Source organism: Synchiropus splendidus, chromosome 6 (assembly GCF_027744825.2).
Source record: "Synchiropus splendidus isolate RoL2022-P1 chromosome 6, RoL_Sspl_1.0, whole genome shotgun sequence".
NCBI lineage: Eukaryota > Metazoa > Chordata > Actinopteri > Syngnathiformes > Callionymidae > Synchiropus > Synchiropus splendidus.
This window is the reverse complement of record NC_071339.1, coordinates 13065348-13079060: the sequence shown is the minus strand read 5'-3', so window position 1 is coordinate 13079060 and position 13713 is coordinate 13065348. Positions and strand designations below refer to the sequence as shown.

The following is a 13713-nucleotide window of genomic DNA, read 5'->3' as shown; positions in this document are numbered from 1 at the left end:
GTCAGTGATAAAAGTCAACTGGAGCACGTAAATGGATCGTACAAGGATGACAGGCTACATGAAGGAATTGAAGCAATGCTTTATGAATATGCATCCCCAGTCAAATGCAACCGTGTTAAACATCTCAAATGCGTCTCCGTGATTTCTTAAGCAGAGAACCAAGTCGGTCCGATGACCCCGTGAGCTGTGTTTATTCTACCTGATTATGCCGTAATTGGCTTACAGGCTCAACTTTAACGCCTCCGTCGCCCGGCAGGAACAAGCGTAGATTATTGTGTACAGCAAAGTCCTCTCTCATTTCCGACCTCCTCAAACACCTCGGAGCCCAAATAAAGATTCTGCCTCTTTTTTTTTTTTTTTTTCTAAAGATGCAAAATAAGTGATTTCTGACTCATTGAAGAAACCGAACGCAGAGTGCAGAGCCTGACTCTGCAGAGTGTTGTTACTATGTCACCCAGTGTGCCCTCTGGAATCTCATTAACAAATTGCTTCTGACTACCCAACTAAATGGATCGGTTTGTAATCATATTAAGACACAAGTACTTGCTTTAATGATCCCTCATCTGTAAGTATTTGCATTTGCATTTTTTATTTTTATTTTTTTTTAATTTCCCATTAGTGTGTTGTGCACCTGCTCTCTCACACATTGCCAATGTAGAATCTGGCAAGTTGAGTTCATCACTAACCTCCTGTTGAGTGGAGGAAAAAAAAAAAAAATCATGCGTTGAGCCTTCTTTGACCTGGTCCTCACTTCTTGCGGATTATGCACTGAAATGACAGGCTTATTGTCTTTGCTCATCTGCAGCATAATGACCCCCGCCCTTTCTCCAGGTCTATAAAAAGACTGTAACACATTCCTCGCCAACAATTTCACTCAAGTTGCCCAGAGCACCGGAGGCTGTCGGTCAGGTCACAACCTTTGACTTGGAAAGATGGAGAACGGAACCGAAGGCAAGAACTTCTACATCCCTATGAACAACAGGACGGGGCTTGTGAGGGACCCGTTTTACTATCCACAGTACTATCTGGCGGATCCATGGTTCTTCAAGCTCCTGGCTCTTTACATGTTCTTCCTCATCTGCACTGGCTTCCCCATCAACGCTCTCACCCTGCTGGTCACTGCCCAGAACAAGAAGCTACGACAGCCGCTGAATTTCATCCTGGTTAATCTGGCAGTTGCCGGACTGATCATGGTGATCTTTGGCTTCACTGTCACCTTTTATTCTTCACTTAATGGCTACTTCGCCTTGGGAAAAATGAGCTGCACTATTGAAGGATTCATGGCAACACTTGGAGGTAAATAATAAATAGTTTGTTCAGTGTATTCGTGATTTTTCATATCAAAATGACCGGACCTCAATGTGTCTTTTCCTTCCACAGGGCAGGTGTCCCTGTGGTCTCTAGTCGTCCTGGCCATTGAGAGATATATTGTGGTTTGCAAACCCATGGGCAGCTTCAAGTTCACAGCCACTCACGCTTCTGCTGGCTGTGCCTTCACCTGGATCATGGCGTGCTCCTGCGCTATTCCTCCCCTTGTTGGCTGGTCAAGGTAATGAGGATCTCCTCATGTTGGTCACATCTGGCCTCTCGTAAACAAAGTAGAGCTCTTGAGGGAAACGCCCCTGGGATTTCGTCTTAGGATGCCTTCATGCCCATCATTGACATAATGTGTTCTAGTGCTGTTTGGATGGATTGGATTAGAAACACCTTTTCACCTTAAACTTTGATCACTGGCTTCGAACTTCAGTTGTGCCTCTGTTTCACAGGTACATCCCTGAGGGGATTCAGGTGTCCTGCGGCCCGGACTACTACACTCTGGCTCCTGGTTACAACAACGAGTCCTTTGTCATGTATATGTTCGCATGCCACTTCTGTGTCCCCGTCTTCACCATCTTTTTCACCTATGGAAACTTAGTCTGCACTGTCAAGGCGGTATGTTTATATGTTTATATATTTATATCAGCTCATGGGTTTGATGGTAAATACACTTTGTATTTGTATTTGTTTGTCCCAGGCTGCCGCTCAGCAGCAGGACTCAGCTTCCACTCAGAAGGCTGAGAAGGAGGTGACACGCATGTGCATCCTGATGGTGCTTGGATTCCTGGTGGCTTGGACGCCATATGCCAGCTTTGCTGCCTGGATCTTCTTCAACAAAGGCGCTGCGTTCTCTGCCACAGCCATGGCCATCCCGGCTTTCTTCTCCAAGAGCTCTGCCTTGTTCAACCCCGTCATCTACGTGCTCATGAACAAACAGGTATGTTGAAGACAGTTGACCTATTTTTTTATTAGCTTTTAAGAGTAATATTTAAAACTAGAAAAGCGCTGATTCAGCACATTCCTCCCCCCACTTCAGCCAGCTGAGTGTCTTAAAGAAATGTGGAACTTTTGTCAAAGTAGTCACATGTATGTTGATGTACTTCAGTATATCAATTGCAACGTGTTGTTAAGTCAAGCGGTTTGTCTTCAGCTGTTTTTCTCCGAAGCTGTTCATGTGATGGTTGGATGTCTTTGGTGTGCAGGAGACAGTTGTCCAGATTAAACACAGTGATTATGACTTGAACTTCACTATTTCATTGGGCCGACACATCAAAGAGAACCTCAAATGAGACCGCCAGAAATTATTATTACATTGAACAGAAGGAATTCTTTTTTCTACTGTACCTATTTCTACATGTCCATTTATTGCTTCTTTTCCTTCCCCAGTTCCGTAACTGCATGCTGAGCACTGTTGGAATGGGAGGAATGGTGGACGATGAGACCTCAGTGTCTACAAGCAAGACAGAAGTTTCCTCTGTCTCCTAAAACCTGGACGCACATCAACAGCTCTCACGAATATCGCTCACGGACTTATAACTTATTACAGAGGACGTTGGAAACAGTGGCTTTCGCTGACTAACATCGCTGACCAAAGTGTTTCCTCACTCTTGACCATCAACTTTTGCTTCCGTTATCTGGTTTTATAGATATTTTTTTTGAAGGATCGGCATGATTGTTCCTGTCTGATTGTACATATGTTTTATAAATGCTTGTGCAAATGTAGGTAAATAAATGCATGCATCAAAATGTGTCTGTGTACTGTCACACTTTACGCGAGGGTTACGTTTCTTGGAGAACCTAGGTATGATTTGCTCTTCACCCACATCGGACTGGCAGGGTTTACAAATATCTGCCAGGTTTCAATAAAGTAAATCAACTGGTAGCACAGTATTGTTGTCATTTTTGTTATTTCACAGACAGGAGGTATTAATGTCCCTCTCTGAGCAACATGGTCAAGTCAGGCAAAATGACACATACATGATGACACTTTGAATTAGGTAGCATGTATTTCCAGTCATAAACGCATTCAGAGAGTGCAAACCTCAGTCCATCCTCAAAACTCTCAATGACAAAGGGAAACAAACCAATGCCGTCGAAACCATAACGTCTTTCGTGGCAATAACGTCCAATTCATAAATGAATCCGATTCATTTGAGCCAGTTATTTATCATTGCATATTACTTAGTGTCTTGTTAAGCCTGACTATATTTTAAGCAGATATAGTCACCAAAAATACCCAACAGACAAAACCAAAATTACATATTACCAACAGTTAATCGTCAAGTTACTAGTTTATTAATAGTTAATATGTGTCACCCACATATATTACCAAGAAAACATTTTGCTTTTTTTACATAAGTGCAAAACTTACCAACCTTTTATTGTCACCATTTTTAATATGAATGAGACAATGAAAGAAATTACAATTTAATGTTGTATTTCTTTTGTGGACCGTTGAACCACTGTGCCATATTCCTCCACTTATAAAACCATCTGCACGACTCAGAATTGAAAGTTGCAGCAACTGCACATAGTGTTTAATCACTATTCATTGAAGAGAAATGAAACATACTGTCATTGTTGTGCATAAAGGCAATATCCGCAGATTTAGGCGGTGATGATAATCTGGTGTTAAAATTAATGACTTCGAGCTCACACGAAAGTCTAATCAATCCCCCTGTAATCCCTTTTTTCAGAGGTATAAAGCTACCACCTGCTCTACAGGATCCCAAAAAGCAGAGCAGAGTCACTCCCCGCTGTTGCAAAAGATGGAGAACGGAACCGAAGGCAAGAACTTCTACATCCCTATGAACAACAGGACGGGGCTTGTGAGGGACCCCTTTCACTATCCACAGTACTATCTGGCGGATCCATGGTTCTTCAAGCTCCTGGCTCTTTTCATGTTCTTCCTCATCTGCACTGGCTTCCCCATCAACGCTCTCACCCTGCTGGTCACTGCCCAGAACAAGAAGCTACGACAGCCGCTGAATTTCATCCTGGTTAATCTGGCAGTTGCTGGACTGATCATGGTGTTGTTTGGCTTCACTGTCACCTTTTATTCTTCACTGAATGGACACTTCGCCTTGGGACCAATGAGCTGCACTATTGAAGGATTCATGGCAACACTTGGAGGTAAACAATCGGGGACACGCTTATGAAGTGAAGTTACTGAAGTGTTGGCCATGTCTTTTCCTTCCACAGGGCAGGTGTCCCTGTGGTCTCTAGTCGTCCTGGCCATTGAGAGATATATTGTGGTTTGCAAACCCATGGGCAGCTTCAAGTTCACAGCCACTCACGCTTCTGCTGGCTGTGCCTTCACCTGGATCATGGCGTGTGCCTGTGCTGTTCCACCTCTTGTTGGCTGGTCAAGGTAATGAGGGTCTCTTGAGGTCATGATGTTCACTTCTGAGGTCATGGCCTGCCGTAAACATAGTAGAGCTCTGGAGGGAAACCACCCTCAGGAAGGTTAACACTGAACCAAGAAGTGAGGAAGACAAAGCATCTTGTGAGGGACTCCACACTGAGATGTTTCATTTTAAGGGGACTTCTGTTGCTCTGCTTTGGGAAAAAGACCTAAAGAGAAATGTTGAATGGCCCGAGGGGTTCTCCTTGACAAGATCTTGACCAAGTCATCAGACAAAGGTGATTAGAGGATATGCATTCATGTTTATATACTTGAGATTATCTGGAGGAGTGCGAATTAACTAGAGTCGGATTAGTTTACTTGTTGGGGATTTATCCGCTAGAGTGGCATCTGCAACAAGCCATTGTTTACTTTTGGGCAGCATTGGCTTTCAGAACAAGCCTCATTTGTTTTCAAAACTCAGATGTTCAGATCCTTTCATGGAATTATTTCAGACTGTTTTCTAGGTCTAACAGACCCAATTGTCAGCTGAGACCCTCTACATCATGCTCTCTGTTTCTATTGCCATGTATGGAGTCTAGTAGGAATGCTGTCGACCACAGCTAGAAAGTGATGGATGATCCAGATTTTCAATTCTGAAATTGACCTCTTGTTATAGAAAGACGGCTGTGAGAAAATGTTTCTTGACAATTCTGTGAGCTCAATTTAGATTCCATTTCACAGGTACATCCCAGAGGGGGTTCAGGTGTCGTGCGGACCGGACTACTACACTCTGGCTCCTGGCTTCAACAACGAGTCATACGTCATGTACATGTTCTCATGCCACTTCTGCTTCCCTGTCTTCACCATCTTTTTCACCTATGGAAACTTAGTCTGCACTGTCAAGGCGGTATGTTTTTAGTTAGCTCTTCAGTTGGTGTTCCCTCAGTTTGATGGTAAATACGCTTTGCATTTGTGTCCTTCCCAGGCTGCTGCTCAGCAGCAGGACTCAGCTTCCACTCAGAAGGCTGAGAAGGAGGTGACACGCATGTGCGTCCTGATGGTGCTTGGATTCCTGGTGGCTTGGACGCCATATGCCAGCTTTGCTGCCTGGATCTTCTTCAACAAAGGCGCTGCGTTCTCTGCCACAGCCATGGCCGTCCCGGCTTTCTTCTCCAAGAGCTCTGCCTTGTTCAACCCCATCATCTACGTGCTCATGAACAAACAGGTAAGCAGCAGCACCTCCAGGACAAGATGAAGAGGGGGGGGGGGCATTAGCTCAACCGGTGGGGACACCATTTTTTTTCAACAACCCAGGGAACAACGTGACTTGCATTTACCCATTTCCTCCCAAGATCATCAACAATGTTGGCTAAGCTAAGGCGACTGCTTTACGTTCATATCTTTTAGGATTGCTTTTGGAGATTTTTACATGAATTCTTTTTAAATTTATTAAACGCCGCATTACCTGAGATGACGTTATTAAACTTGGGTCACAACAGTGGAGCAATGAGAAACGGCACCAAAAGAAACAGAGACAGTTGACCTTTGTGTGTTGAAGAGTGGTATTATAATATTTAGTAAAATAGTAATATGTATACTAGCACTGAGCACATGCCATTTATCGGGTTTTCATAAGAACAAAGCAACAGATATTTTCGAGGCTAAAGAATCATGTCAAATTGACCAATTCTCTCGAGATAGCTACTGTTTTGTTTTATTATTATTTATTTCCATTTCTTGAGTCATTTCCAGGATACCCTGCTTCCAGCTCACACGGAAAGTTTTATTGGAATACATTCATCCATTTTAGTTATTCTGTTGTCAAACAAATGAGCAAAGAAACCCGATGCAATAATGTACATTCATACTATCTACTTTTTCTTAATTGAACGTAATGGAATGAAAATGTAACTAGCTTGTATTTTATTTTAATTTCGGGTTTTTTTTAACCCCCTATTTTTAGCCTACTGTATATTTACTTCATGTAATTCTTAAAAAATGTGTTGGCAAAGTGATTTGGTTGGATGTACCGTGATTTCCAGACTATTAGTCGCTACTCATTTCTCGCAATCGGAACCCTGCATCTTTTACAACGATGCGGCTGACATAAGGCTAAAGAGCGTCATGCTGACAAAATATTGAGCCTCAACACATCAAACTGCATCAAAGTGTCTCATGTACGAACAAGATCTATTTTCCTTCTTAAATGTAGTGAGTGCGGCTAATATTGCGATGCGCTCTATAGTCCAACAATTACGGTATTAAAAGAACAAACCAAAACGTTTTGACAAACTATCTCTAAATGGAGGAATACCTTTTTCTCTTGTACTGCATTTCTGAATTTCCATTCTTCACTTCTTTTCCTTCCGCAGTTCCGTAACTGCATGCTGAGCACTGTTGGAATGGGAGGAATGGTGGACGATGAGACCTCAGTGTCGTCCTCAAGCAAGACAGAAGTTTCCTCTGTCTCCTAAAACCTGGACGCACATCAACAGCTCTCACGAATATCGCTCACGGACTTATTGCAAAGGACATTGGAATCAGTTGTTTTCACTGACTAGCCAAACATGGGTCTTAATCCAGACTTGGATATAAGTTTTATCTCAAAGCTACACATTTCAGACCAGTGACGCACTGTTTTTTTTTTCCAATCTTGACCATCAACACTTGCTTCAGTCACATGGTTTTATAGATCATTTTTGAGGGGGTTGGAAACGATTGTTCCTGTCTGATTGTACATATATTTTATAAATGCTTGTGCAAATGTAGGTAAATAAATGCATGCATCAAAATGTGTCTGTGTATGATTAAAGTGTGACACCCAAAACACACCCAGCTTCTTAGAACGCTTCTATTGTGACAGGGGTTACACATGTCCACTGGGTTTCAATATAGAGGGGTCTGGACGGTGTCGCCGCCTCCATGTTGAAGTGAACAACCGAGTCTTCAGTACGCCCTGCTAAATCCGACATGGATGGGAGGGACAACGTGGACTGTGTGTCAGAATGCATTGCTACGAGACGCCATGTGACTCCGCAGGCTGCGAGATTTAAACTGACACTGGCTGTCGCATTTGTATGTCAAGGGACACACAAGTCCACACACAATCATCCAAAGGAGAACTTCAAATTAAAGGTAGAATGAGGCAAACTATTCGCAACTTGTGGCCATTATAAATATGAAAAATAAAAAAACTGACTTCACTAAAATAAAATAAAATAAAATAAAATAAAATAAAAAAGTATATTGCTATACTTGTGTGTGAACAATTTGAAACACAGATCCTAGTGAGGACAATGAGAGGTCTTACAAAATATATATACAAACGTGTGTGTGTGTGTATGGTGGATGTTTGTCCACATGCATGAGTGTGTCCCCGCGCACGTGTGTTCCTGTCTGCGTGTGAGAGTGTTTAAAATAGACGGTTATTATGACCACTTTTTTATGCGATAAAGGAGCGAGTCACGTCATTACTCGAACGGTTTAACTGTTAAAGTACACCAAGTCATAAAAGATGACAATTTGACCACAGGGGTGGAAGTGTAAATCAAATAAATTCAAAGATTCTTTATGGATGACTCCGACCGTGGTCACCTGATTCAGTGATGGTGAGAGAGTCCTGTATGATTCATCTGACATGGAAGATGTGACCTCAGTGAATTGTTCGATTTCCCCGCTGTGGGACAAATAAAGGCGATCTAGTGCAATCGAATCATGCAGCGTGTTCATGAAAGAGAAAAGAAAGACAACAAGGCCGTGATTGACCTAAAGGCAATTCCGCAGATTTAGGAGGTGATGATAATCTGGTGTTAAAATTAATGACCTAGAGCTTACAGGAAAGTCTAATCAATCCCCGTGTAATCCACTTTTTCAGTGGTATAAAGCTACCACCCGAGCTGGAGCCTGCTGTACAGGATCCCAATAAGCAAGTCATCCTCACTGCCCACGGTTGCAAAAGATGGAGAACGGAACGGAAGGCAAGAACTTCTACATCCCCATGAACAACAGGACGGGGCTGGTCAGGAGTCCGTTCGAGTACCCGCAGTACTACCTGGGGGATCCATGGCAGTTCAAGATGCTGGCTGTCTACATGTTCTTCCTCATCTGCACCGGCTTCCCCATCAACGGTCTCACCCTGGTGGTCACCGCCCAGAACAAGAAGCTCCGTCAACCTCTTAACTTTATCTTGGTCAACCTGGCCGTAGCTGGACTCATCATGGTGATCTTTGGCTTCACCATAACTTTTATCACGGCCCTCAACGGCTACTTCATTTTCGGACCAATGGGCTGCGCTGTCGAGGGATTCATGGCAACGATCGGAGGTGAGGTATCCAAATCCTGTGTTTTTTTTATTTCACTGTTGCTCTAGAGACATGTACTGACGTCTCCGTCATTTCCCGACAGGTCAAGTGGCTCTCTGGTCACTGGTGGTTCTGGCTGTGGAAAGGTACATTGTGGTCTGCAAGCCCATGGGAAGCTTCAAATTCACAGGCACCCATGCCGGCGTTGGAGTTCTGATCACCTGGCTCATGGCTCTGGCTTGTGCTGCCCCTCCGCTGGCTGGATGGTCCAGGTAACAGTGAGGGCAAATACATCCATTCTTCAGGGCAACATTATGAGAAACTTAATGTACTCAAATACTTGCATGTCATTTCCTGAACTAAGATACTTAAAGCCACAGATATTTAGCTCAAAGAGGAGAGGACTAAAGTCCATAAGCTGACCAGACAGTTTAACTTAAAACCTAAGCTGACCGGAGGTTAAATGGATAGGGACAACTGGGAAATGGAGGCAATTTCTCTGTCGTGGTTCAATGGTTCGCAACCATCCATGACTGAGCACTTTAGGACACAAAATGTTGCAGCAGCTTCCCTGCGGCAGAAAACAACACGCAGGAGCGAGATCTAAATGAGGCAGCAGGTCCAAATCACAGCGCTGGGAGACATCCACGCTGCATTAAAACATGAACGCTCACACGCGACTAAAAGTCATCCACTAAAGCTTTGGCCTTTGTTTGAAGGCAAGACAACCAAGACAAGGTGATGCTTGAATTAAATAAACCATGCTACATGTATTCAGCATTACAGCTTTTCTTGTCAGGTAGGGAACCAAAGTGACGTCTGCAGATCAACGTCCTGGAAAAAAAGATTTAAGTTGCAAGTGCCAATAGCGTCTTTGCTCGCGCTTGTCTGGATTATCACTCCTCGACTAGTTTTCCTCCGTCCTACTAAAAGCATATTGCCTCGAATAAATGCTCCGATAACATGACGACCCTGGTTCTCTTCACACAGGTACATCCCAGAGGGCTTGCAGTGCTCCTGCGGACCGGACTACTACACTCTGGCTCCTGGCTACAACAACGAGTCATACGTCATGTACATGTTCTCATGCCACTTCTGCTTCCCTGTCTTCACCATCTTCTTCACCTACGGAAGTCTAGTGTTGACAGTCAAAGCGGTGAGTTTTGGAGTTATTTTTTCATGAATATACAGACTTATTTATAACGTAGCCTGTATTTCCTGTACTGACAAAATATTAGAAAGCTGACGGGAACCTTTATCCGCAATAGTAATGCATTTTTACAATGATAATTACCTTTATAAATATCACCTTTGTATTTACAACAACAATAATAATAATAAAAAATTTAAAAAAAAATAATGTCTCAGCTTTCATTTTTATTTATTTTGTAAAAGGGAATTGGAAAATTTTACAAGCATAATGACACAACGTTTTCTCATGAATTTGGATACACCAGCAGAAATGTAATGGGTTGTTTATAATAATAATAATCATAATAATACAAGCATCTTGAAGTGTTTCACATCTCCTTCATTGTCCTTCCCAGGCTGCCGCTCAGCAGCAGGACTCAGCTTCCACTCAGAAGGCTGAGAAGGAGGTGACACGCATGTGCGTCCTGATGGTGCTTGGATTCCTGGTGGCTTGGACGCCATATGCCACATTTGCTGCCTGGATCTTCTTCAACAAAGGAGCTGCGTTCTCTGCCACAGCCATGGCCATCCCAGCTTTCTTCTCCAAGAGCTCTGCCTTGTTCAACCCCGTCATCTACGTGCTCATGAACAAACAGGTTAGTTTGGCGATGAAAAATGACCTGTTTCCCATTTAGAGTGACATAGTAATAACACTACTACTACACTGGCAACCAGAATCTTTGCTTAAACAGTTCACGACTACTTGAAATTCAACTGCCTCTCCTGTAGTGACTAGGCTTGTCCTACCACAACTAGTGTTAATACGTCAAGCCGCCATTCTTCTGCCAGTGCTTCTATAACAACACTACTCCAGCATCTTTGCGTGCTGCAGCATGTGACTCTCTGTGTTTCTCGCCCCCCAGTTCCGTAACTGCATGCTCAGCACAGTTGGCATGGGCGGGATGGTCGACGACGAGACATCAGTATCAGCCAGCAAGACAGAAGTGTCTTCTGTCTCTTAAGGATGACCTTCCCACCACTCCAGAAGTCTTTTGCCCCGGAATTCTTCTGCTTCTGACCGACTGGGCGGATGAACTCAAACCTCCTCCGCGATCACAATCTGGAGCGAAATCAGCAGCTACTTCCAGGATCCTTCATGAACTCAAATCATCCGCAAACACACTCCCCACAGGATTCTATTGCAGTGAATGAACGAGTGATGATGCGTGTGATGTGTTGGGATGAATGTACGTACAAGAATCACATTTGTATACCAATGACATGGGAGGATCAATGCGTCCAATGGTCTCTGTCATAATATTCTGTATATATTTTATAAACAAATATACGCTAGATATTATTAAATGCATGCAAAAAATATCGGTGTTGTCCCTTTATTTACGCTATGGCTAATGCTAAATGCTAATGCCATTGGAATGTTAATGCAGTGCACTATTAAGTAACACAGCCAGTCAATGCCGCCTAAAATGTATTAAAACACACACACAACAGTACACACTTGAACCGTGATCTTTCATCTCCTTGACTTTCATGCTTTCCCTAGCTCCTCCCCATAAACCCAACCATCCAAAACAAATGACTAACCATGACCAGGACTCTGAACCAAACCCAGTTATTGTGACTTGGCTGAGTGTTGTCGAGGGCGGCTAATATGGCCCCACAGAGCAAAATGTCTTCACAAGTCGGTGTGTTTCCATGAATTAGTCCTTCCACAAGCATTGCTGAACCAGGTCACACACACTCGCACGCTGACACACCCACACACGCTCGCTGATGTAACCAGCTTTGTGAAAATATCCTTTATTTAGTGGCGTAAATAAAAATAGGGGGAGCGCCACTGAGTCCACTTCATGGCTGGGTTGTCAACGCTATGAGGTGGAATGCAACTGAATAATAAAAGCTGTTGATTATTAGCTCAGCCACAGGCCTGAAAATAAAAATTCTTCTTGGTTCATATGGCGGCATATTGATTCTGGCCTGCAATGACGAAACAGACTGAGCAAATGGTTGTATCCTGCATGACATGCCAACAGTTCCAGTCCAGCAATCCGAAAGAGCCGATGACATCGCAATAAATACGCTGAGGTTCTAAACATCCACGACAAAAGAGTGTTTAAAGAATGAAGTCCGTATTCCCAGACATGGCATACGAAAGGAGGCGTCCAGCCTCAGGCGGTGCACAGAGGAAAGAGCCCTGGTCATATGATGTTGGGTCGTCTTCCGGAGAGCAACAGAAAACATCTGAGGAGAACATCGCCGTGGAGTTGGAATCAGATGCCCACGTCGAAGGCCTGTCAAGCACGGAGGCAATAGTGAACCTTCACCACCTGAAACAAGAGAATCTGACCAGGTTTGGGTGTACAATTAGACCGCCAGACAGCCTCAGAGACTATGTGTTGAAATAGAAAATCAATCTAGTCTCAGTCATTCTAGTTATGAGTCGACAGGCAAAATGGGGTTTTACGTTTGTTCACGTTTCAGAGACGTTTCAAGCAGAGTAGGAATCTTGTTTTGAGATGATTTAAACTACAATTCAAGAAAAAGTATACAGACTTTCACCATCGGTATTATGAGGTATTGATATAATTTGTGGAGTTCAGCACATTATGCAGTTGTATTTTGTGGCAATTGATTAAAAAAAAGGGAAGTTCACAATGTGAAGAGGCTGTAGAATGTAGTACCGCATCACACCACTGGGTGGCGGACTAAGGCGGGAGTGATGAGACGTCGAGGCTGAAGTGTTAAAAATAAAATAAAATAAAATATCATTATTATTATAAGTATTATTATTAGTGGTAGTACTCGTAGTGGATCGGATAAACTTCCATCCAACAATGACTCGGTTAGGTGCAAGTTTTACAGTCAGTTAACATAGAAGACATCTTATTGATGATTTCTAAATAGCGATGACGTGATCCCTAAAGCAATGTAGAACCCATAATGCCTCCCCTACAGCTGCTGCTAATCTAACCAATTTGCTTTGGTCAGAAGTGATCCACTAATCAAATAATCCTGTCTTCATTGCATTAAATAGCAAAAAACCTGAGTCAAAAATAAAATAAAATAAAATAAAATAAAATAATCTCGTAATCCAATGTTTTATTGAACATGTTTTGCTCAATGATATATACTTTACATACATCAAATCGCCTCTGAAATTCTGTGTGAAATTTGCTGAGCACTCGTCAGCGTTCAATGGGATCATTGCGCCCGAACCCTTATCCCTCGAGAGAGTTGCGATGAGCCCAGTAGCTGTCCTGCTTATCCTAATACCTGCGACCTAATGACCTTCTGTGCACGAGACAATCTCCTGATGTAAGAAAGTCTGAGATGGGTGTCTAGTCAGGCTCAGCAAACCAGAGATTCAATCCTTTTAAACCCAATTTTAAACATGCTAACTAAAATCATGAATTATTATTTGCGTCTAATATTCTTTTATAGTCAACAAGTAGGCGGTACAGGCGCATTAATCTATGTATGGGAATCGTGCAAAGCGGCCAAGAAGTGTGGGAAGGGGCGATGCCCCGCCTCCTTTTCTCACAGACCAGAGGAGCCCATGGATTATTTCTATACACACGGAGAACTGCTGCCCCCTCC

The 13713-nt window shown here is 43.1% G+C and overlaps 3 protein-coding genes across 3 annotated transcripts; all 3 read left to right on the top strand.

The window, feature by feature from the left end:
* The first annotated feature begins 879 nt into the window (after positions 1-879).
* Positions 880-3063, top strand: LOC128760197 (green-sensitive opsin). The gene is made up of 5 exons (XM_053867304.1): positions 880-1296; positions 1381-1549; positions 1767-1932; positions 2015-2254; positions 2704-3063. The coding sequence occupies exons 1-5, from the start codon at positions 933-935 to the stop codon at positions 2800-2802; spliced, it is 1038 nt and encodes a 345-aa protein (XP_053723279.1). The 5' UTR covers positions 880-932; the 3' UTR covers positions 2803-3063.
* Positions 3064-4047: 984 nt separating this feature from the next.
* Positions 4048-7457, top strand: LOC128760176 (green-sensitive opsin-like). Its single transcript, XM_053867248.1, has 5 exons — positions 4048-4449; positions 4519-4687; positions 5405-5570; positions 5649-5888; positions 7036-7457. The coding sequence occupies exons 1-5, from the start codon at positions 4086-4088 to the stop codon at positions 7135-7137; spliced, it is 1041 nt and encodes a 346-aa protein (XP_053723223.1). The 5' UTR covers positions 4048-4085; the 3' UTR covers positions 7138-7457.
* Positions 7458-8561: 1104 nt separating this feature from the next.
* On the top strand, positions 8562-11475 carry LOC128760177 (green-sensitive opsin-like). Its single transcript, XM_053867249.1, has 5 exons — positions 8562-8985; positions 9068-9236; positions 9955-10120; positions 10512-10751; positions 11019-11475. The coding sequence occupies exons 1-5, from the start codon at positions 8622-8624 to the stop codon at positions 11115-11117; spliced, it is 1038 nt and encodes a 345-aa protein (XP_053723224.1). The 5' UTR covers positions 8562-8621; the 3' UTR covers positions 11118-11475.
* Positions 11476-13713: the final 2238 nt, after the last annotated feature.

Coding starts and splice junctions, on each gene's coding strand:
- LOC128760197 (XM_053867304.1), top strand. CDS start 933: ATGGAGAACGGAACCGAAGGCAAGAACTTCTACATCCCTATGAACAAC. Junction 1,933..2,014: donor TAGTCTGCACTGTCAAGGCG/GTATGTTTATAT, acceptor TGTTTGTCCCAG/GCTGCCGCTCAGCAGCAGGA. Junction 2,255..2,703: donor ACGTGCTCATGAACAAACAG/GTATGTTGAAGA, acceptor TTCCTTCCCCAG/TTCCGTAACTGCATGCTGAG.
- LOC128760176 (XM_053867248.1), top strand. CDS start 4,086: ATGGAGAACGGAACCGAAGGCAAGAACTTCTACATCCCTATGAACAAC. Junction 4,450..4,518: donor ATTCATGGCAACACTTGGAG/GTAAACAATCGG, acceptor TTCCTTCCACAG/GGCAGGTGTCCCTGTGGTCT. Junction 5,889..7,035: donor ACGTGCTCATGAACAAACAG/GTAAGCAGCAGC, acceptor TTCCTTCCGCAG/TTCCGTAACTGCATGCTGAG.
- LOC128760177 (XM_053867249.1), top strand. CDS start 8,622: ATGGAGAACGGAACGGAAGGCAAGAACTTCTACATCCCCATGAACAAC. Junction 9,237..9,954: donor CCGCTGGCTGGATGGTCCAG/GTAACAGTGAGG, acceptor CTCTTCACACAG/GTACATCCCAGAGGGCTTGC. Junction 10,752..11,018: donor ACGTGCTCATGAACAAACAG/GTTAGTTTGGCG, acceptor CTCGCCCCCCAG/TTCCGTAACTGCATGCTCAG.